Source organism: Callospermophilus lateralis, unplaced genomic scaffold (genome assembly GCF_048772815.1).
Source record: "Callospermophilus lateralis isolate mCalLat2 unplaced genomic scaffold, mCalLat2.hap1 Scaffold_63, whole genome shotgun sequence".
NCBI classification, from domain to species: Eukaryota; Metazoa; Chordata; class Mammalia; order Rodentia; family Sciuridae; genus Callospermophilus; species Callospermophilus lateralis.
In genome coordinates, this window is record NW_027514713.1 from 19,821,613 (window position 1) to 19,845,605 (window position 23,993).

The 23,993-nt window shown below is 39.5% G+C and overlaps 1 protein-coding gene across 1 annotated transcript; it reads right to left on the reverse strand.

Annotated features, from left to right (window-relative positions):
• Positions 1 to 136: 136 nt before the first annotated feature.
• On the reverse strand, positions 137 to 2,465 carry LOC143389546 (mitogen-activated protein kinase 1-like). Its single transcript, XM_076842535.2, has 2 exons — positions 2,394 to 2,465; positions 137 to 1,189 (listed from the first exon to the last, which is right to left on the reverse strand). Exons 1-2 carry the CDS (start codon positions 2,399 to 2,401, stop codon positions 226 to 228), a joined length of 972 nt encoding a protein of 323 aa, XP_076698650.1. The 5' UTR covers positions 2,402 to 2,465; the 3' UTR covers positions 137 to 225.
• Positions 2,466 to 23,993: the final 21,528 nt, after the last annotated feature.

A 23,993-nucleotide genomic window follows, 5' to 3' on the forward strand; every position in this document is an offset into this window, starting at 1 on the left:
GGTGGGTGACACACACAGGGGTGGTCAGGAGGAATTCTCTGGACTGAAGGAATTCTTTGAAAGCATAAAAGCCACAACTACCAGAAACCACCCCTCCGAACGGCTCAAAGGAGTCAAACTGAATAAGCCATGACAGGCTGGAGACAGGACCAGGGGTCAAGAACTGGAAAGAAGAACATCGATGTCTGAGCACGTCCAGTCCTCTGATCCCTTGTCCTGACAAATTTAAGATCTATATCCTGGCTGAAATCTAGCAGTCTCTTCAAAAATGAGTTCTTTGAGCTTTTCCTTAGGTAAGTCATCCAATTCCATGTCAAACTTGAATGGTGCTTCAGCGATGGGCTCATCACTTGGGTCATAATACTGCTCCAGATATGGATGGGCCAGAGCCTGCTCGACTTCAATTCTCTTATGGGGGTTGAATGTCAACATTTTGTCCAGTAAATCCAGAGCTTTAGAGTCAGCATTGGGGAACAGCCTGTTCCATGGCACCTTATTTTTGTGTGGAAGAGAAAGCAAATAGTTTCTAGCTTTTAAATTTATTATACAATTCAGGTCTTCCTGTGATGGGGATCCAAGAATACCCAGAATGTGGTTCAGCTGGTCGAGATAATGTTTCCCTGGAAAGATGGGCCTGTTGGACAGCATCTCTGCCAGGATGCAGCCCACAGACCAAATATCAATGGACTTGGTATAGCCCTTGGAATTCAACATAATTTCTGGAGCCCTGTACCAACGTGTGGCTACATACTCTGTCAGGAATCCTGTGTGATCATGATCTGGATCTGCAACACGGGCCAAGCCAAAGTCGCATATCTTGAGATCACAAGTGGTGTTGAGCAGCAGATTGGAAGGCTTGAGGTCACGGTGCAAAACATTAGCTGAATGGATATATTTTAATCCTCTGAGGATCTGGTAAAGAAAATAGCAGATATGGTCGTTGCTGAGGTGTTGTGTCTTCAAGAGCTTGTAAAGATCTGTTTCCATGAGGTCCTGTACTATATATACATCTTTCATCTGCTCAATGGTTGGTGCTCGAATAATATCATTGATGCCAATGATGTTCTCATGTCTGAAGCGCAGTAAGATTTTTATCTCCCTCAGGGTTCTCTGGCAGTAGGTCTGGTGCTCAAAAGGACTGATTTTCTTGATAGCTACTCGAACTTTGTTGATATTATCATAGGCAGAGCTGAAAGAGGAATATTGTCACTGTCTTCCTTCCACAAGGTGCCTAGCCAGATAAAATTAAATAATGGAGGTAGCACAGTACCTGCCACGATGCATTCAATAAATTAGTTTAATACAAAAGAGACCCAAGATTTAGGTGTAAGAGAATCTCCTTCCACAAGTCTTCATCAACATAAAACACTTCAATTAGGTCATTATAATAAAAACAATATCGTTTCTAGAGAGATCTGGATCAAGATGAGACAGCCTGAATGTGATTCTATAAGAATACCATTTAGACTTTATATACTGACCACTAAAAATATTAAGAGGTACAGTGCTTGCCTCGCGTGCACAAAGCACCAGAAAAATCAATCCTCAGCACAAAAAACAATAACAACAACAACAACAAAACCCAAACCAAACATTAATAGGAAAAGTCTACCATAATTAAGCTAAAATGTCTGGATGCATTTATGCTGTTAACAGAGCTCACTTAGAGTAAGGAGAGGGGAGTCCAATTAGGCCCAACTCAAATAGATTTTTAATAAGTTAAGAGAGTGATGCTGGCTTATCCTTCCTGAAACGCAAACAGCACAATATTAAAACCCACTTAAAGACTTCAAGGTTGAAATATTTCGCAACCAATACTGGTGTCACTAATGCTTTTTAGAAAGCGTGCGCAGAAAAGCACCATTAGCATCACTGGAGGTACTTAATGAAAGCTGTTCACGGTAAACAGAGATGGAAGGAGAAAAAATAGTATTTCGGTATTCTGCACATAGGCTCTAGGCGAAAGGCTTTCAAGAACACCGCCGCCACCATCGACGAGCATCTGATGGCATCCCAGGGTTTACAATTGAACTTCAAAAAGAAGGCTGTGATATTAGACAATTAAGGGACAAGAGGGGCCGAGGTTCCCTTCCTGGGGGTCGAGGCTTGAAAGTCCGCGCTTGCGACCAAGTACGTGGGTCTCCTAACCTCCACCCGCTGAGCCCCTCCCAACCGCGAGAGAGCAGCCCTGGAAACGCCCTTAACAACACCTAAATGTCTATCACACCCGGGGACCCCACGCTAAAACCCCGTCGCGTGGACCAAGAAGCCTATGGTTGGGGTCGCGGCGCGGGAGGCCAAAGCGCGGGTGAGGCCGCGGCTGCGTCCGCTGGAGCCCCAGGCGGTGGTGTGTCCCGGCGCGGTCGGGGCTGCGGGCGGGCGTGGCCACTCACCACACCATGCCCTAGGCGCCCTCGCCGATGTACGAGAGGTTGGTGTAGCGCGGCCCCACGTCGAACACCTGCCCGTGGACCATCTCCGGGCCCGCGCCCGCCGCCGCCGCCGCCGCCATGTTGGCTGCCCGGCCGCCGCCGCCGCCTCAGCTGCGCTGGGCTCGACGCTCCGCTGTCGCCGCTCAGTCCCTGCCTCGCCTCCCGAAGGAACTGCGATGCTTCTGGTGCAGCCGCTGTTGCTGACCAGGAAGAAAGAAGGACAGCAATGCTCAAGAGAACTGGAGAGGTTACGACCGCTCGGACCGACTGCCTGCCTGACTCGGGTTATATATTTTAAATGAGTGAATTGTGTATTCGGTGAATTATACCACAACAAAGTTGTTTAAAAAGCATTGTATACACAGTAGGCATGTTATATATATTCATGAATTAGTCATGTAAACAAGTAGATTGAACAAAATATACTTCTGCATTTAGATGTATTTTAGGGGTAACTAAAGGAGAAAAGAAAATGTATGCAATTGTTTCCAGATCTTTCAAAGGAAGGAAAAAAGCAAAATTTACTAACAATCCATGTGGTTGCTAATATCTCATTTCTTTTTCTCTCATGAGTTAATCTCAAGTGGGTCTTTGCCAGCTTGCTAATGCTCACTGTCTGCCACCTGATACAGTCAGAAAGCTGCCATCTATTTCTTTCAGATGCCAGGACTTTATAGATTACCCACAGGTAGTAAATGTTGAAAAGATAAATCTTCCAAACACTCATCATTTTGCACAACTATCTTACAATGATGTTTTGATCACCTTGATGTGAAAATGATACTCCCATGTGATGAAATATTTTGATCTCCAAATTGTATCAGCAAGTGTAAATCTTTGATAGAAAAAGCAACATGAACAGGATGTAGCTTAGCTATCTGAAATAATAATGGTCAGATTGCCACTTGTGCAATTTTGTACATTCAAAAGGGGAGGACATGAAAGGAAATGCTCTCAAAGTTTAGAAGACCCACATTTGGTAGTAGCATGTACTGTCTCCATCTGAGGCTACTCGGATAGCTGGCCAGGTAGGTGTACCCCTGACCTTGACAGCTCTGTTTTTATGTCTCGTCATCACTCCCTGAAATAATACATTTAGATACCTGGACCCCTCACTTGGATATTCTTTGGTTAAAGTTCAAAGACATTGTTTTATTTTACCATTGTTTTGTAGTAATGCTTGATGTCATTTATAGTATGTTGTGCCTAATAAATGCTAAATGAGTGGTTGAATGAATGAATCAAATTGAATGAAATGAAATTAATTATTGTCACCTGTATCGCAGAGTCTCTACCCTTCCTATATCATGACTGTCAGGATCATAGACTAGTGTTCTTGTTTTTACATGAGACAAAACAGAGGCTTTGATGCCCACATAGCACACACATTGCTCAAAACATTTTTTTTCTGGAGCACTTTGGCAGTTAGGAAAAGGAATCTTGAATTTGGGTGAAAAGGAAGAAATATGTAGAAATATATTAGTTGGCAAAACATCATGTATCTAAACTGAAATATTACTAACTTCATCTACCTCTAAAAACTATTTAATACTTTCTAGTCACTCTGCTTTATGAATTATTCTGGTTGGGGTAATCTGAATGCATGTGTACATGTGTATTTGCTTGGTTGCACATAAAACACCAATAATGTTTTAGAACAAGTGTGGTCAGAGTGCGTGGCCACCTGCGCCCTGTCCTGACCCTGGCAATTTGAAAGCTGTTTCCCAAAGATTACCACTAATTCCAAGGGGACAGAAGATCATGTCCTTGCTTTCTGTCGAGAGAGAGAGAAAAAAAAGAAAGGCTTATAAGAGAACCATCATCTGATGCATGTCCTTCCCGCTATGTCATTGCCCTTTGCTCTGAGGTACACTCTGTCCTGGCCTCCTGGGAAGAAAACACGTAGCCATCCCCCATTCTTTCTCACTGCAGTGAGAAAGCACTGTAGCTTTTCTGGATGTGATGGCCTATCATTATGTGCCCATGCCTATGGTGCTGCCAAGCACTGGATAAATCCATTCAGGACCTTCTGAGAGGTTGGTTTGTTTGGGTAATTTTGGTTACCTGGTAAAAAATGGGAGGAGAGGAAAGTGACTCTGCTGTAGCTTAGAAAGGAAAAAGGAAGTCAGAAATGAGTACCTTTATTATCAGCAAAATGCTGAGGGACAGAGATTCCCAATCTTTGCCATGCACCATAATCCTGGGAAATGGGAAAAACTAGACAGATATGATGCCAATCCAAGAGATCTGGATTTCCTTAGTCAAAGGTGGGTTCAGGTGTCTATGTAATTTAAGTGTTCTCCATGTATTTCTGGTGGGCAGCCTAGTTGAAAGCTCTGGTGTATAAAAGAACTTGAGTTTCGGATTCAGGTAATTCTAGGTTCTTCTTAAGCTTCTCTCTATCTCAGTTGTCTGGGAAGATGGAGTTAATATGAATTGTCAATAAGTTAGTGTCTGGCCCCTAGTTCATGTTCAATAGTTTAGAATGGAGTACTATGCAGCCATTAAAACTCATATATTAGAAGGCTATTTTACCAATTTAAGAATATAGATGTTCCCTCATTCTCTCTCCTCACCCCTCCAGCAAGCTTTAGATGTAACGTGTACATCTGGCCATTCTCCTTCCTAAGGACACTATAATTGACAGCAGCATTTCTTACCCCTTGGCTGCAAGTTTATCTCTAACAAAATCTTTCAAAAAATTAAATGAGACTCTCAAAAGGACATAGGTAGATTCTGGAATCATTTAAAAACTCCTCAAGTGATTTTAATATAAATTCAAGGTTCAAAACCACTTAATTGGGGCTGGGGTTTTGGCTCAGCAGTAGATCGCTAGCTTAGCAAGTGCAAGGCCCTGAGTTCAATCCTCAGCACCACATAAAAATAAAATAAAGATACTGTGTCCATCTACAACTAAAAACAAAAACCAAAAAATACTTTATTGTCAAACTTTGGCATTCAGACTCATTTGAGTTTTTATTTAACAAATCTCAATTGGATGTGGTGGCACATGCCTGTAACTTGGGAGGATAAGGCAGAAAGTTGGTGAGTTCATAGCCAGCCTCAGCACTTTAGCGAGGCCCTAATTAATCAGTGAGACTGTGTCTTTAAAAAATAAATAAATAAAAAGGGCTGGGATTTGACTCAGTGGTTAAGCACCCCTGGGTTCAATCCTGGTATGAAAAAAAAATCTCAGATTTCTGTGTCTTCAGAGAGCCTGATTTAGAAGTGTGGAGGAGGACCTATGAATCCACATCTTTAACAAGCTCCTAGCAACTAGGACCAGCACCTGTCAGCATCATTTGAGAGCTTTTTAGAAATGTGAAGTGATGAACCCTATTGCAGAAGAACTAGTCATAATCTCTGAGATGGGGTCCAGAAACCTCTATATTATTTATGTTATCATTGACTTTTTTTTTTTAAATAAAGATGTGGCCATGTAGCCCAGGCTGGTCTGTAGGCTCAAGTGATCCCTTCCACCTCAACCTCCTGAGTAGCTAGGAAGATAGGCATGTGCTATGTTCCACCGTTCCTGGGAACCTCTGTTTTAGCATGCTTTTCAGGTGATTCTTATGCATGCTAAAGTTTAGGAACCATCTGTGTTCATTAGCACATACTAAAGTAATGTTACACACATGTGAAGATATGTCACAATAAATTCCACTACTATGTATAATTATTATGTACCAATAAAAAATTTAAACAAAGAGATTACTTGAAGAGAAGAGGGACAGCAACAGGAATGTGGGACATCACTGTGATTCCACGTGCCCAGGTTTGGATCAAGTGTGTGATGGTAGACCCAGAGTCTGAGGCCACCCTGGCAAACCAAAAGGATTAGACATGAAGGAGGGGCCAAGCCATCTAAGGAAACTCAGATAACCTTACCAAAAAAAAAAAAAAAAAAAAAGTAAAAAGAATGTTAAGCCAAAGAGCTCTTTTCTACAAACACCTATATTATGGAGTTGTTTTGAGGATGAAATATAATAATGTATGTAAAAATGCTTTTTGGTGTCTGACACATAGATATTTAGTCAATTGTGGGAATTATTTTTATTAAAGCAGCATATTATGGGCATTCAGTGTAATTAAAATGGGAAATAAAACCTTTATGTTTCTGAGGTTTATGTTTAAGTCTATGATCTATCTCAAATTAATTTCTGCCTAATGAGTGAGTTAGAGTTCAAATTTCATTTTTTTCCCTATAGATTTATCAAGTTGTTACAGCAACCTTTTAAAAAGACTTTCCTTTCCTAATTAAATTAACTTGGCTCCAATTTTCCCATTTTTATTACATACTTCTAGAGGGCTTAGGCTTTGTATTGTGCTCCTTTGTATCTGTATTAATTAGGATTTGGTTCAGTTCTGAATAATAGAGAGCCAAAAGACAGTAGCTCAAACAGATACACCAATTAGACACCCTAAATAACACACCATCCCCAAACTCATTGGCTTAGATGATAATCCTTTATTACTGTCAGCTACTTGCTCATCTGGGCAGAGCTGTACTGCAGAGTTCTCAGGTTGTGGTGGCTGAGCACTGTGGATCCCACTGAAGGTTTTGGTTTGACTGGAATGGCTTCTGGAGGGAGGGGGTCTTTTTTTTTTTTTTTGGTACTAGAGATCGAACTCAGGGTGCTCTACAATTGAACTTGAGTCCCCAGCTCTTTTTATTTATTTTTGAGACAAGGTCTCACTAAGTTGCCCAAACTGGCCTCAAACTTGCAATCCTCCTGCTTCAGCCTCCCAAGTTGCTGGGATTACAGGTGTGCACCCTGCACCCTGAAGGCTGCTTCTGGCTTACTGCTCTTCTGTGCTTGACCACATTGTCAAAGTTCAGTCATGGACTGACATGACATCTTCAGCTCTAGCCATTAGGTAGGAGGAAGAAACAAAGTAGGAAGGGGACAGATGGTGCATGTCAAATGTCCTTAGAGAAGACTCCTAGAAATTGTAACATGTCACTTCCACATCACAAGGACATGCTTTGTTACAGGGGAGACTGAAAATGTAATCTTTATCCCAGTTAGTCATGTAGTCAGGTGATCAGGGAAACTTTTACCAAGAAGGGAAGGATAGATATTGGGAACAAGTAACAACTAGGACAGCTCACTTAGCCCAGAGTATGGGTTCAGTAAATACATGTTGCTCTTATTTAAATGTATGTACTATAAAACACTAGTTGCTATTTTTTTGTGTGAGATATAAGAATAGTCCTTAGCAATAATAAGATCATAAGAAAAATACTTATACAAATTCAGTGATTTGAATTTGTTATAAGTGCTTATATCAGGTCCAACATTTACGACTGGGAAACATTTTTCTAAAAAAAGTATTCGGTCTGTACTTCTAGACTTAATGCATTGCCTTCAGCCGACAATTAACTAAATTAGAAATAGAATTAATAAAATTGAGAATCACAATGGGGTACCACCATATACCTCTTAAAATGCCCAAATTTAAAAAAAAAAAACAAATGTTGGCCAAGAAGAGAAGCAAGTGGAGGTTTCAGAAGTTGTTGACAGTAATGCAAAATGGTACTGGTACTTTGGAAAATAGTCATAAAGCTAAACATTCACTTATTAATATCCAGTGATCCCATTCCTAGGTGTTTATTCAAGAGGTATACAGATACATGTCCACACAAAAATTTGTTTATATCAGCTTTTACTCATAATCATTAAAATCCAGAAGCAACTGCTGCATACATATTCATTGCATATTCTTGCAATGAAGTACAACTGGTTCACAAAGATAAATTAATTACTGATACATATGGCAAAAATGGGTGAATCTCTAAAGAATTGTGCTATTGGAAAGAAGCCAGAACCAAAAGCTACAAACTGTGTGATTTTATTTAGATGACATTCTGGAAAGAGCAAAACCACAGGGACAGAGAATAGGTCTGTGGCTGCTGCAGGCTGGGAGCCACGAGAGCAGACAGATTATTAAAGGGCACAAGGAAACATTTTGAGGTGATGGAAATGCTGTTTATCTTGATTATGGTGGTGGTTACAGAACTGCATATGTTGCCAAATTTCATGGAATTACTCACCTAAAGTGGGTGAATAATTTACCTCAATAAACCTGACAAAATCCTCTGCTTAATTTTTTTTTTTATCTGCCACCACTTTCCCCCACCCCTCCAAAGTTATACAAATTTAAGAAGGCTCAGGAGGGAAAAGTGATTTAGGTTTAAATTTATGGATGAAACTTTTTTTTAAAATTCTTTAAAAGAAAACAGTGGAGTGAGTGAGTTATTTCCACAAAGATTTATATACAGCATAGAATTAAATCTAGCTTCAAAGAATTAATTACTTTCACATTTTGCATTTTAGACTAATCTCTGCAATTGCACAATATGAAACATATAAGCCTCTTTGGGAGAATGCCTGTCTCTCAGCATCATCTGATACTGACTCAGACAAGTTACAGTCCACTGGACAGCGAAGGGCTAGAAGAAATTGTTTTCATAATGCAAAATGACATATCCTGGAACCATGGAAATGATATGAGGAAATTCTTTGAGAGTAATTGTTCTGTTCTGGTAAAAGAGAAATAACCTCTCTTTCACAGACTTAAGATGCAGTTCTTTGCTTTCATTACCACCTTGGCTTACTCAAAGAACTACCTGGGTGGAGGAGATAAGGGCTCCAAGAATGAGCTATCGGGGGAGTGGAGGATACAGGATGAGTGTTGTTTCTGGGTGGGACCTGCCCCATCCCGATGGCAGTGAAAAGCCATTCTAGAAAGTAGAGCCAAAATATGTGCACTTTGAATAAGTCACATTAGTAATTCTAGGGAGTGTGGAAAGAAGAGTGGGGAAAGAGTGGGGTGGACAATGGAGATGCTTATCCCACTAAGGAGACCGCTGCAAAATTCCAAGTGAGAGGCGATGGTATCCTGAAATGACAATGGGGGGAGTGGATAACTTTGAGAGAGATGGTAGATGACAACTTCATCTGCAATCTACTATTCAATCTACAACCTACTATTGAATATTTATTGAAATTACAAATAGTCGGGGTAAATTTTTCACTAAAATAATCCCTCGTATTCACTCTGTGGCTAAAATTAATAATACAATCATTAAAATTAGACTTCACGATAAGGTTTGAGGAAGACACAGAAAGTTGGAGAAGGATCAGTCTTTTAAAATCTGATTTAGAAGCTGTGTCGGTGGCTGGCTGCAGCTCACTTATATGATGTCACCCATCACACTGTCACTTCTCCACACCCTTCTGTCCTGCATATGTCCTCTTCCCAATTTCACTCTCAGGCAGGGTTGTGAGAGAATAAATGGCCCAACATTTTTAGGCTTGGAGGGAAAAGGCCCGGTGATGGGGACACTGGCCAAGTCTCTGTGAGATGCTGTTCTGACGCTGTCAGAATGGGAAGTTGTGAACATATTTCTTATAGAGAAGAAGTATTATCGGGGGAATAGTAAAAAAAAAAAAGACTGCGCAGTAAAAAAAAAAAAAAAAAAAAAAAAAAAAAAAATTACAAAAATTTGAGTCCATTGCATGTTCCAAATCTCCACAATAGGTAGAGTTTTGGATTGTTATAAAATGGTATGAAATACGGAGCCATGTTATTGCAGAACTAATGACCAGGTCTGGAATCCCCAGGTGCTCTTGCATTTGGCACCACCGCATGGCCGATGTCTGCTCTGTCTCGATATCTCAGAACAGTTATTTATCACCTAAATGTGTTCCCTTTATTTTCTGGAGCAAACTCAATACTAGACAAATACCAGGGTGAAAGGCACAAACTGGTACCGTCCCAAGCAAACTAGAGCACATGGTCGCCCTAATTCTCAGTCCTGCATCTGGTTGGGACTTCCAGGAACCTCCTGGTTATCTGATGCTTATTTCTTCCATCTATTATTGGAGCATAAAACGGGGGCAGTGAGCATCCATCCTCTGCCTCTTTGCTGCCAGAAATGGCTGGATGTGTGTTTTATTTCATGGCTTTCCCCGGCCTTTCTCTCTGTTGTTCATGGCCACCCAGAAGATACAGAATGTTAACCTGGGGATGGGGCCAACACAGGATTCCATGACCAGTTGCCTTGTGTTCATATTGTCATCACCAGGCTTCTGTTTATCTATATTATATTGATAATCAACAAAAAATAGCAAAAATTGCATAAGTAAATCATCTTGAGTATTTGTATGCCTTTGTATCTTGAACACATACGTTTTCTCTGTATATGTCTTTTTCAGTTCCTAGCACATAATATCATCAGTATCACTTTCTCACTAGATGGTGAGCACCTTGAGTAAGAGCCAGTCCTTTTTTTTTTTAACTCTTTCCTCATTATTTCTTATCACAGTGCTTGGACCTTGTCTAGCATTTGTTCAATTAAAATGAAGTCTAATTTTAATGATTGTATTATTAATTTTAGCCACAGAGTGAATACGAGAGATTATTTCAGTGAAAAACTTCCCTCAACTATTTGTAATTTCAATAAATATTCAATAGTAGATTGTAATACACTGCTCAGTCATGACAATGTTTAATCTCTGATCTTCTTGGCAGTGATCATAACAGGTAAGCACCGTCATACGAACCTGATAAGAGCATGAAATTAATTTTTGGCAATATTTTTAGCTTCTGAGGAACAAACTAAGCTAAGGGAACTAATTTATGATTTCTTCATTGGCTTCACAGTTAAAACTTAAGATTTTTTTTTAATTTTTATTTTTTATTAGTTGCTCAAGACAATACAATGATCTTGACATCACACATTTGATTCAATGGGGTATGAATTCTCATTTTTCCACATGTACAGATTGCAGGATCACATTGGTTATACAGCCACATATATACATACAGCAATACTAGTGTCTGTTGTATAAAACTTAAGATTTTTTAAAAAATACTTTTGACCTTGGTAGGCAGTGTCTGTTTTATAAAACTTAAGATTTTTTAAAAAATACTTTTGACCTTAATTAGGGCGACCATGTGCTCTAGTTTGATAAAGGTGGCATTTTGATAAAGTTTTAATACCTCTCCTGAAAAAAAAATCCCTGATTTGTAGGAGTTGCCATTCTTTTTTAAAATTTTAATTTTCATATTTTTTATTTGTTCTTTTTAGACATACTTGACAGTAGAGTGTATTTTGGCATATTATACATACACAGAGTATAACTTATTCTAATTAGGATCCCATTCTTGTGGTTGAACATGATGTGGAGTTTCACTGGTCGTGTATTCATACATGAACCCAGGAAAGTTATGTCCAATTCATTGTACTGTCTTTCCTATTTCCATTCCATCTCCGTTGGGTTTGACATTCTGTAGTGTAGATACTCTCATCATGGCTTATTCCAAACTACCAATGTGATCTCACTCCTTGAGGACCTGGGAAGAGACATACATAATCAGTCTTTGCAGCAGGCTCTGGCTTGCCCAACTAGGTCAGTTCAGAACTGACAGGGACCTGTGACTGATGTCATTTTGTAGTGTTCATCCATCCAACAAATATTTATTGAGCAGCTACTGTACACATACTTGGGATTCTTAGAGACAAAATATATAAAGATGGTTAGGGAAGTTAAATTCTTTTGGGGAGAGCAAGAGTGATGATGAACAATGAACATATTAATAATAAGTTATATAATTACAAGGAGGCAATACACGAAGAAAATGTAAATAGACAGGGACAGGTAACAGACTGGGTGCAAGAGCTTATAATATTAAGTGGGGTCATCTGAGTGGGTTGCTCTAAGAGGATGCCATTTGAGCAGAGATTTGAAGGAAGTGACAGAGCAAAATTTCTGGATATCTAGGGCCAGGGTTTTCTAAGCAGAGCAAACAGCCAGTGGTGGGAGACTGCAAAACTTGACTAATGAACTGCAGGAAGGTCAACTAAAGGAGAGCAGAGGGAGAGAGGGGAAGGGACTCTAGGTAGAAGGGGAGTAGGTGGAAGGGGATGTCCACAGGGTGGAGTGAAGGCTTAGGGAAGGCATGTTGTGAGGACTCTGGATTTTACTCAGAATGAGATGGACAGTCACTGCAGTCAGAGCAGAAGGTGACGTGATCTGTTCAGGTGTTAGAAGTATCACCTGAGCTTCCATGTCCAGAATAGACTCCAGCTGGGACAAAAGTGGATGTAAGGAGACGAGTCAGGAAGCTGGTAAGGAGGCGTCTTAACCTGGACATGTGCTGAAGGTAGAGCCAACAGGATTGGATTACACCTCTCATAACTGGATGCAGGGTGGCTTCAGTTTCCTAGATATGCCATAAAAGACAAAGGGGGTGGTTGAAGTCGTGGAAATCCATCATCTCACAGTCCTGGAGTTGTGCATTGGAAAGCAAGGTGTTGACAGGGTGGGGCTCCCTGTGGGTGCTTCCTTGTCCTCCTGCTCTCTGTGGCTGCTGGCAATCCCCAGTGCTCCTTGGGCTCCAGTGCAGCATCCCACCTCTGCCTCCAAGGCATGCAGGCCCTCTCCCCTCATGTCAGTCTGTGTGTCTCTCTTCTTCTTATAAGGACACCAGTCACATCTGAGTCGAACTCAGATGGTCCTTGACTTAACAGATGACCCGAGTTATATTTTTTTTATTTTATGATGGTGTGAAGTGATAAGCATCCAGTAGATACTGTAGTTTGAATTTTGACCTTTTCCTGGGCTGGTGATATGTGGTACGACTCTGCTTGTGATACTGGGCCACAGCCCCCAGCTGGAGCTCCCAAGTTAGCCAGGCAGTCATGAGGGTGAATGGCCCACACCCTATGGTGAGCCACACTGCTAAGTTGTGCTGTCCCCACAGGTTGGTGTGTTCAATGCACTTTCCACTTAAAACATTCTCAGCTTACAGCGGGTTTATCAAGACATGACCCCATAATAAATAAAGGAGCACTCATGATGTCACATTCCGAGGTTCTCAGAGCTAGGACTTCTACAATCATTTTTGGAAGCACAATGCAGTCTACAACTGGGTAAAAATAAAAGAACTAAGGATGACTCAGGTTTTTGACATGAACATTTGGAAGGATATTGTTGGCCATCAGCCAAAATGGGAAGGGCTGCATATGAAGCAAATTTTGGGGTAAAGACAAAGATTTCCAAAGTATGCCAAATTACAGTCACAGAGACCATCATCTTATTGTCCCATGCCTATAAAGAAGAGAGAGATTAAATTGTTGTGAATTTATGAGGATTCTAGCAAAATAACTCTGAGAATAACTGCTCTCATTAGAAAACCATATATATTCTATAAACAGTTATTCAGTTTCCTGAATAAAAACTTAAATTGTTTTAATTAATGGAAAGTTTCTAAACATTGCCCTTCACTTTTGTGAGAAACTGATTTTTTCCCCCAAAATTCACCATTAGTATACAGAGGGTTAAAGCATGGAGGAGGAAGAGCTCTTCAAAAATCTCTGAAAGCTTTCTGAACTCTTTAGAAAGACAGAAATGATTCTTAGGGGATGAGTCTAAGTAAACTCTTACCTCATTATGTAAATTAGTCGTGGGCATCCACGTCATGGTGATATTTCAGTTGAATGTTCTTAAATATTCCAAGCTTTGAATCACCTTCAAACAGTTTCATCTTTCTTTGAACATCTTGGCATATTCCTGTCTTAGGGACTATTGTGTAGACTGAAATCAGTTCAAAGTGACATAGACAAAGAGAAGATTCTACTAGAAGTACACTCAAGTGTCTCCCCGAATCCCAAGGAGGATAGAGAAGCTGGGCCTCATGAAAACCAGGAATTGGGAATTGGAAGTACAGATCCAAGGCAGTTACTCATTCCTGCCCCAAGTCTTTCTCCCTAAATGTTCTCTGGTATTTACTACATTTCTCCCCTGTCCAGATGGCCAGGTGCCTCTTCTCAGCTTGCCCAGGCCCCTTCTTCCTGCCTCCAATGATGCTCCTACCCTCAGAGTTACTGTACCAAGCCAGGGCTGATGGCTCCTAAATCTGTTTTCTCCAGAATCCAAATTGAAGTATTTGAAGGACAGAATCTGGGCCAGGATCTGAAATTGTCTGAGGAAGATGTCCATATTCACTCATTAAGCAAGCGTTTACTGAGAGCTTACTTATGGGCTTTTGTAGGTCCTGAAGGGACTTCAGGGAGTAGAGTCCTCACTCTCAATGCAGCGTAAAATCCACTGTGTACACACATACACAGGATCCTGTGGAAAAGTCCCATCCTGTGTATGTGTGTACACAGTGGGCTGGTGTTTGAGAAGGACAGACAGGCATCCTAAAGGAACATCACTTTCTGGAGTCTGCCCAATTTAGAGATGCTGCATTTGTCTGGGATAAGCTATACTTTGATTCTTTTGATTGCAATTGCAGTAAAGAGATTCACTGTCTCTTTATATCTTATCAAATGCCCTTATCACTCCCACCAGCATTTCTATAAACTGTGGTAGGACTCACTGCCAGTTCTCAGTGTGATCATCTAGCGTTTTATTGTCATTGTCATATGAATACAGTGCTATTAAGGACTGCATATTTCTGTCCCACTCCCATCCCCTAAACTCTTATGTTGAATCCTAACCATAAAGTGATGGTATTCAGAGGCTGGTTCATTGGGAGCCAGTTGGATTATGAGGGCAGAGTCTTTTTACAAGGCCCAGAAAGCTTCTTCCCCTATGTGAGGACACAGCTAGAAGTTCCACCTAGAAATCAGGAATTGAGCACTCATTAGACATTAAAGTTACCGGTATCTTGATCGTGGGCTCCCAGCCTCCAGAACTGTTAGGCATCTAAATCAGACATGGTGGCCCACGCCCATAGTCCTAATAATTTGAGAGATTGAGATAGGAGGATTGCAAGTTCTAGGCTAGCCTCAGCAACTTAATGAGACCTTGTCTTAACATAAACATGGCTCAGGATTCAATCTCCAGTACCTGCTTCCCACCAATGTCTATTGTTTATAAGTCACACAGTGTTTGTGACATTTCAATATGGCAGCAGGAATGGACTAAGACAATATCCAAAACCCAAATGCAGAACTTTACAATGTAACTTTATCTGTCACTGTCCATCTTTTTCATTTTCTTCACCTGGTTTTAGTTTTCAGATAAAATTAATAGGAAATTGGGATAATTTGGAGGAGTAATATGATAAATGCATTTGCTTTTCTTGTAGGGATTGTGTTCCAGAAAACACACAAAAATTCACTTTCTTCTCAAGATACTTTGAAAAGTAGATTGTAAAGAACTTAAACATGTATGTATTAAAGATTTAAAAAACAAAACCCAAAAATCTTTTATATGGTCTTGATTATTAGAGACGTTGACTTTATTTAGGAATTCTTGGTGGCAGAACTAGCAGCCTTTTGAATTTAAATTTAATTCTAAAATCGCATAAAAATGTAATAATGCAAAATATACATAAAATCACTGAAATACATTGTGTATATCGTAAGACTGACTTTTTTTAAAAAAGCAGCTTCAATATCAGAATACTCTATAACTCACACTGTTCCTGGTATGTAGTAGAAACATAATATTTGCTGTATGACTGTGTAATCCAAGGAGAGTTGTTAAATCTATCATTTTGTGAGATTTTTCTGGTGATCTTGTATCTTAAAAACATTAAAAAGTTTTGTTTTTGTTTTTGTTTTTCCCTTAAAAAGGGTATTTGCCTTAAGAGCCAGTGCTACATTTTGGAGACTACTTCATCTTGACCTCTAGGGGGAGCTCCAGTCTCTGTAAGCCTTACCAGAAATCCCCTCCAAGGTTTTCTCATTCCATGTCCAAAGAGAATTGAGAAGAATCTGTTAAGGGTAAAAACATTCCTCAGGCATGTTTCTTGGTGTGTTGATATCTCTAGTCCAGGGCTACTGCTGTTTGGGACTGTCTCTCTTAGTAAGGTCTCCAGTTGTTGGATTTCAACACCCATGTTAAATGGATTTAACATATGTTATTTGAATGCCTACCAGGCACAGTCTAGGGGCATAGAGCAGTAGTTCAAGTGTTGGGAGATGACATTTCTTGGAGTCTGTACCCTGGTGTATTTTTAATAGCTCTGCCTTAGTCCTTAGAAACTCTAAATACAGATACAACATCAGTAGGCTTGCCAAGTTCTCAGCCTCCTAGGAATCTAAAGTGTTCTAGGTCTCTACATTCTGGCAAGGGTAGTTTCTTAAATATTAATTGCCATTGTGATAACATGAGTCCTTCCCCATTCCTTCTTGTGAGGAACAAAGCTGGTTGGCCAAGGGGAGGGCATCTGATAAAAAGTCCACCTCTAGGTCAGATGACAGGGTAGCCTGGTCTGAGAGCTTCATTCAACGGAAACCATGTTCATGAACTTGGACCCATCGGATTCTGTCTCATTGGAATTTTTTGAGTATGAGATGCTGTATTAGTTTGTGAGAGCTGCAATACAAATACCTGAGACTAAATGGTTTAAACAATAGAAATCTATTCTTTCACAGTTTTGGAAGCTAGAAGTCCAAGATCAAGATGTGAGATATGTGGACTTCTGAGGGGTCTCTCTCTCTCTCTCTCTCTCTCTCTCTCTCTCTCTCTCTCTCCCTTTCTCTCTCTCCCCTTCCCTCTCTCTCTTTCTCTGGCTTATAGCTGACTATCTTATCTCTGTTTTCATGTGGTCTCCTTCTGTGTGGATCTGTATCTTAATTTCCTCTTAGAAAGACACCGGTCGGATTAGCACTTTTCTCCCTAATTGGGTATATTTTAATCAAATTACCATTTTAAGCATCTTATCTCCAAAAAACAGTCACACTCTGAGGTATAGGGGTCAGGACCTCAACATGTGAATTTTGGGGAGACCCAAATCAGCCCATAGCAGGTGAAAAGAGAATGGGTTAGTTAGTGATGGGAGGAAAAGTAGACATTATCCCATACAAAGTCAATGTCATGAAGAAGCAAGACCTTTGAGTAGACAGAAACACAGAGGTGATGAGCATATCAACAGTACTTACATAAAACAGGTATTAAAAGCATTAATTAAGTTATTATAAATAAAATGCTAGTGTGTTTGTCTGGGCCAGTATTTTTGTAGATATGACCCCAAAACACAGGTAGCAAAGGCAAAACATAGGCAGATGTGGATGGCATCAAACTAAAAAAGCTTTTGTACAACAAAGGAAGCAACTCACAGAAGGGGAGAAAATATTTACAAACCATAATCAGATACAAGGAACAAAATATAGGAGGAATGGAATGAGTCAATAACAAGAAAACAAATAACCTAATTTAAAAAGGACAGGGAACCTGGGCATTGATAAAAAGGAAACATATTAATGACTAACAGAACATGCAAAAATGCTTAGCAGCACCCTTTGGAAAATGCAAATTAAACCACAATATAATGTCACCCCACACAATTAAAAAAATTTTTTTTGAGAAAAAGGAAAATTAAATTTTATTGTTTTGCAAGCAAAGGAGAAACTCAAGGGACTCCTGGGGCTGTGATTCTACCTATTACAGGGAGCAGGAGTTTTTTTAGATGTAATTTGAAGGCTACATCCCAGGTGTGCTCTGATGAAGTTGTAATGAACTTGTTAATTTGGGAGCTTTCTTCTTCTTCTTCTTCTCCTTCTTCTTCTTCTTCTTCTTCTTCTTCTTCTTCTTCTTCTTCTTCTTCTTCTTCTTCCTCTTCTTCCTCTTCTTCCTCTTCCTCTTCCTCTTCTTCCTCTTCCTCTTCCTCTTCTTCTTCTTTTTCTTCTGTACTGGGAATTGACCTCAGGGTCACTCAACCACTGAGACACATCCCCAGCCCTATTGTGTATTTTGTTTAGAGACAGGGTCTCACTGAATTACTTAGTGTTTTGCTTTTGCTGAGGCTGGCTTTGAACTCAAAATCCTCCTGCCTCGGCCTCTGGAGCCACTGGGATTTCAGGCCTGCACCACTGCACCTGGCAATTTGTAAGATTTCTTAGATATTCCAGTGCCATCCCTGAAGTCTGAATACTTCATTCCTGTGGTGGGTGTGTGCTCAAGGACAGGTAACTCAGCCTAGGGTAGGGAAAAAGGGTAACTCTCACCCTACATCCTTTAGAATGGGTTTTATAATAAAAGAAAAAAGATGAAAGATACACGTTGGTGGGATGCAGAGAGAAGGGAACTCTGATGCATTAACTTGATTAATCATTTGACATTGTATTCATATATCATCACCTTGTATCCTATAAGTGTGCACAATTATGAATTGTCAATCAAAAATAATATTACTACTAATAAAAATTTTAGTTGTTGATTAAAATTAATTTAAAAATGCTTATCAAAGTGTTCATATATATTAACTCTTAATTTTCTTGTTTCATGTGAAGAAATGGAAGCTCAGAGAGCTCAAATACTTTGACTACATATAAACATAAGTGGCAGGCTGCAGTCTGAACTCACATCTTGAAATCAAAGTGGTTTCATACATGGATGGGGCGAGGGACAAAGTGGAATCTTTGTAGCGGGGTGGGATTAAAATATTTAGCAGCCATCTGCAAGATTTATACCTTCACTGTGGTGGTTCTTTATCCTTTGAGGAGGAATTTGACTTTTGGAAATAGCCTTAAGAAATTTATAATCAGTCTGGGAGAATAAAGTGTTTGGGGGAAAAATGAATGGGTAAGAGACATTAATATTTTTTGTTCTCTTGTGTACTTTTGAAACATGTTCTGAAGATAAAATTTCAAATTTAGAATTTTTTTTAGTTGTACATGGCCACAAGTGTTCATTTTCTGAACACTTACATGTGTTTGGATTTGATGATGAATAAGCTACAGTGTCTCTTCATGAAGTTTGTGGTTCTCTTTGGAAGGCAGATAGTTAAATAAAGAGCTTTATTACACTGAGACAGTGTTATAATAAAACTCCTTCCAGCCACAAAATCCTTCTATTGCATGACATATAACATCAATTTTAATTTATTTTTTGGCACAAAGCAAGAGAAATTATAAATGAGTAAATGAATACATTTATTTATAAATAGTTTTTTTTAAAAGAATTCTTCTGCCTGGGAGCTTTAGGAAAAACAGAACAGGGAGGTGACATTTGAACTAGGACTTGAAGTACTCTAATAAAGATATGAACCAGAGACAAAGAGGTGTTCAATGAGAGTTTCTTTAGTGAACAAATGACATAGGAAGCCTGTAGCTATAGCCTGTATCTGTAGCATTATGCTTTTATAAGAACTGACTATCCTATTTAAATTATGTTCATTCTGATCGAAAAAGCTTTATATAATAGTTTTACTGAATGAATAAATGAATACAGCATAAACTACCAGATATAGGCCAAATAATTTTATGGTCATCAACAGTAAGAAGGCTTTGGGGTTGGGGGGGGACCAGGGCCCAGCAGCCTTGGTTTCATGCCTCCTGCTGTTCCGTTCCGCCATCCCCCTAAAGACTTGGTAGCATTAGTTCACAGTTTAAGGAGCTTAACACTTTCCTAGGTTATGGACTCTGTAATTGCATAGGATTAACTGCCCTTTAGTATTACTTTTCTAAGTAATTTCAGGCCATTCCTTGTGAAGTCATGAAGACAGGAGCGAAATAGGAGCTGGACCGCTCTCTCCCTCATTCTCACACTGTTAAGCACAGGCAAAGTTGCTTCTGGCTTTGGCCAGTGCTTCTCCAGTGTGGGCCATGGATCCCCTACATCAGCATCACCAGGAGCAACACTTGATTAAACACAGATTCCTAGACCCCACTCAGCACTACCAATGCACATTTTTGTAGAGATGCTTTGTGCGTTTTTAATAAGTACTCGGGTGATTATTATTCTCATGTACCCTGAAATTTAAAATCTGTTAAGAAATTACATTCTTACTCCTTCCTTCTGTAGTTTCTAGATTTCTTAGGAGATGGCCGAAAATATGGCATCCCCTCTCCTAATGGTTGCCCTTCACTTCCACCCTCTCCTCACGTAATAACACTGTGATGTTTATATCTTTATTTTACAAACAACAAGGTTGGTTACAAAGGTTGAGTGCTCTTTTTTAAAAAAACATATTTATTATAATTTGTTATACAAGACAGCAGAATGCATTTCAATTCATCATATACATAGAGAGCACAATTTTTCATGCCTTTGGTTGTACATAGAGTAACACTGTCCATGTCTTCTCATACATGTACTGATGGTAATGATGTTCATCTCATTCCACCATCTTTCCTACCTCCATGCTTCCTCCCTTCCCCTCTGTCCCCTTGACCCTATCCAAAATTCTTCCATTCTTCTCATGCTCCCCGCCCCCATTATGGATCAGCATCAACATATCGGAGAAAACATTTGGCCTTTGGTTTTTTGGAATTGGCTAACTTATAACTTAGCATTATAAGTTATGTTATAACTTATGACTTATATTATAACTTATAACTTAGCATTATATTCTCCAATTCCATCCATTCATCTGTAAATGCCATGATTTTATTCTCTTTAATGCTGAGTTATATTCCATTGTGTATATATACCATAGTTTCTTTGCCTATTCATCTATTGAAGGGCATCTAGGTTGGTTCCATAATTTAGCTATTGTGAATTATGCTGCTATAACATTGATGTGGCTGCCTCACTGTAGTATGCTGTTTTTAAGTCCTTTGGTATAAACCGAGGAGTGGGATAGTTGGGTTAAATGGTTGTTCCATTTCAAGTTTTCTAAGGAGTCTCCATACTGTTTTCCAAATTGGTTGCACTCACCAGCAGTGTATGAGTGTGCCCTTTTCCCCACATCCTCACCAAAACTTATTGTTTATATTCTTAATATCTGCTATTCTGACTAGAGTGAGATGAAATCTTAGAGTAGTTTTGATTTGCATTTCTCTAATTGCTAGAGATGTTGCACATTTTTTCGTATATTTGTTGATCCAAATCTTCATCATGTCGGATTAGGCCCCGGCTTCCTTAACACGACTCCTATAGTGCAAGAAATAAAATCAAGAATCAATAAGTGGGATGGATTCAAACTGAAAAGCTTCTCAGCAAAAGAAACAATCAGTGAGGTGAAGAGAGAGCCTACAGAATGAGAGCAAATTTTTACCTCACACACATCAGGTAGAGCACTAATCTCTAGGATACATAAAGAAATCAAAAAACTTAACACCAAATAAACAAATAACCCCATCAATAGTGGGCCAAGGAACTGAAAATGCAGAGTGCTCTTAAGTTTACATGTAGCTTCTGGCCTTTGGAACTTGGGGGCCTAAGTTGAGGGTTGTTTAGTGATTGTTCTCAATGACTGATTTGCAGAGGAGAGGGCATAGGAAAGCATGACTGAAATCCAGAGATGCATTACACATTATAAAACACAAAAAAATGTGACTTGAAAAATGAAAATTGATATCTTAAATGTCCTCAATAGGGGAAAGGTGAAATAAAACATGGCAGATATTTATTCTATTGAATTCTATGTAGCCATTAGGATAACTGAGGCAAGGATATGTACATTGCAACAGAAAGAAGTTTAAGGCATGTGAGGTAAAAAGCAAGTATCAGAACATATTATAGTATGGTCACATATATCTTTAATTTTATTTTAATTTTTATTTATTTTTTTAGTCATACATGACAGTAGAATGCATTTTGATATATAATACATACATGGAATGTACATACATCAATCTTATTGTCTATTCTATTCTGCTGCTCTTCCTATCCTCCCTACTCCTCCCCTCCTCTCCCATCCTTTCTCTCTATCCAATCGGTCACATATATCTTTAAAACAACAAAAGATGCATGTGTATATATGTATATACAACACACACATCACTTAGATATACATGATATATAAATTCATAGAGAGCAAAAGCAACACTTACTCAAAAAACTGTTGGCAATAGAGTAGGTCTGAGAGAAAGAAAATACGATTTTCGTGTTTCTGTTTACTCCTTTTTTAAAAATTATTTTTCACCAGGCACAGTGATGCACAACTGTAATCCCAGGGGCTTGGAAAGCTGAGACAGGAAGTTCTCAAGCTCAAAGCCAGCCTCAGCAAAAGCGAGGCACTAAGAAACTCAGTGAGACTCTATTCTAAACAACATACAAAATAGGGCTGGGGATGTGACTCAGTGGTTGAGTGACCCTAAATTCATTTCACAGTACTTCCCACCAAATTATTTTTCTGTGGAAATGGCTGTTTTAAAAAATATGTCTATAATTTAGAAAACTACTACAACATTTTCTAGAGGGACCATGTGGGGGACCACATAAATTTCTACCTTTGAAGGGAAAGCCTAGCTAAGGTGAAAATGAAGAGCTTGGGATGTGTGTGCTCATCTATTCACCCATAAATATCAATTTGCCAGATGTTGGATTAGGCACTGGAGTTTTGTGGTATCCAAGTCATCACCTCTATCCTATCAGTGTTACTGAAAGCTCAGTCCTTGTCCCTAATGCCAATCCAATAATGAGGATGTGGTTTTGAGAAAAAGGAAAAAGAAGGTTTATTGCTTTGCTAGCAAAGGAGGAAAACAGGGGACTCCTGTCCCAGAGGTTTTTAAAGAGGTGATTCAAAGGTTACATTCCACATGTTTGTTGGAGTTAAAATTCATTTGTTTATTTGGGAGATAGTCATTTCTGAGATCATCTGGTGCCATCCCCAAAGTCTGGATTACTTTGTTCCTATGGTGGGTGTGTATTCAAGGACAGATAAACCTGCCTAAAATCTGCCTAGTCATGGAGATTAGAAATGGGGAGAGATTAGGTAGGAGTCGGGAGAGAGGAAGAGAAAGAAACATGTCCATTTTAAAAATAAGTTGCAGTGGCAGAACAGCAAGGGCTATATTCAAAGCACAAAGTGGACCCATGTTACAGGATCTTGGGGGTGACAGAAGAATAAAAAATAATAATAACTCTATTATAGTTCCATAATAGAGCACTTGCCTAGCCTGAGTAAGGCCGTGGGTTTGATCCTGACACCAGAAAACCAACAAAATAAAACACTTGAAATAGTTTGGTAGGTGCCAAACTATTTCTTTATTCATAAAGTTGGATTTGGGAAATCAGGGAACATTTCCCAAAGAAGTGACATGCACTAAGCCCTGAAGGAGGTGCTCTTCTGATTCTGAATGGCATTGAAAACATGCTGACCTAGTTCCATACATGTTTTAAACATTGTGGAATTTTTCAAACAAATATAAATTTATAACTGAAAAGCAAAACTTTTGTGAGCCAGGCATGGTGGTACATTCCTGTAATCCCAGCAACTCAGGAGGCTGAGACAAGAGGATCACGAGTTCAAAGCCAGCCTCAACAACTTAGCAAGACCCTGTTTCAAAAATAAAAACAATAAGAAAACATTAAAAGGGGTGTTGCTGAGGATGTGGCTCAGTGACTAAGCACCCCTGGATTCAATCTCCAGTACCAAGAAAAATAAAAAATACTTGATGATCTGGCCACAGTGGCCCTTTAGAAGGGGAAAGAACCCTTCACAATTTGTTTCATTCACTTGTCCCTTGCCTGACTCCTACAGATACTTGAGTTGTGACCTCTTCTATATGCTTAGATCTTCCCTCTGTTCCCGTCAGAAATCCCAAGGAAGACTGACTGTATGACTGCATTTAGGAGAGAAGTAGAAGAAGCTTCTATTGCGTCATAATGGTGGTGAATACCTGAATAGAGTTATAGACAGCAGTCT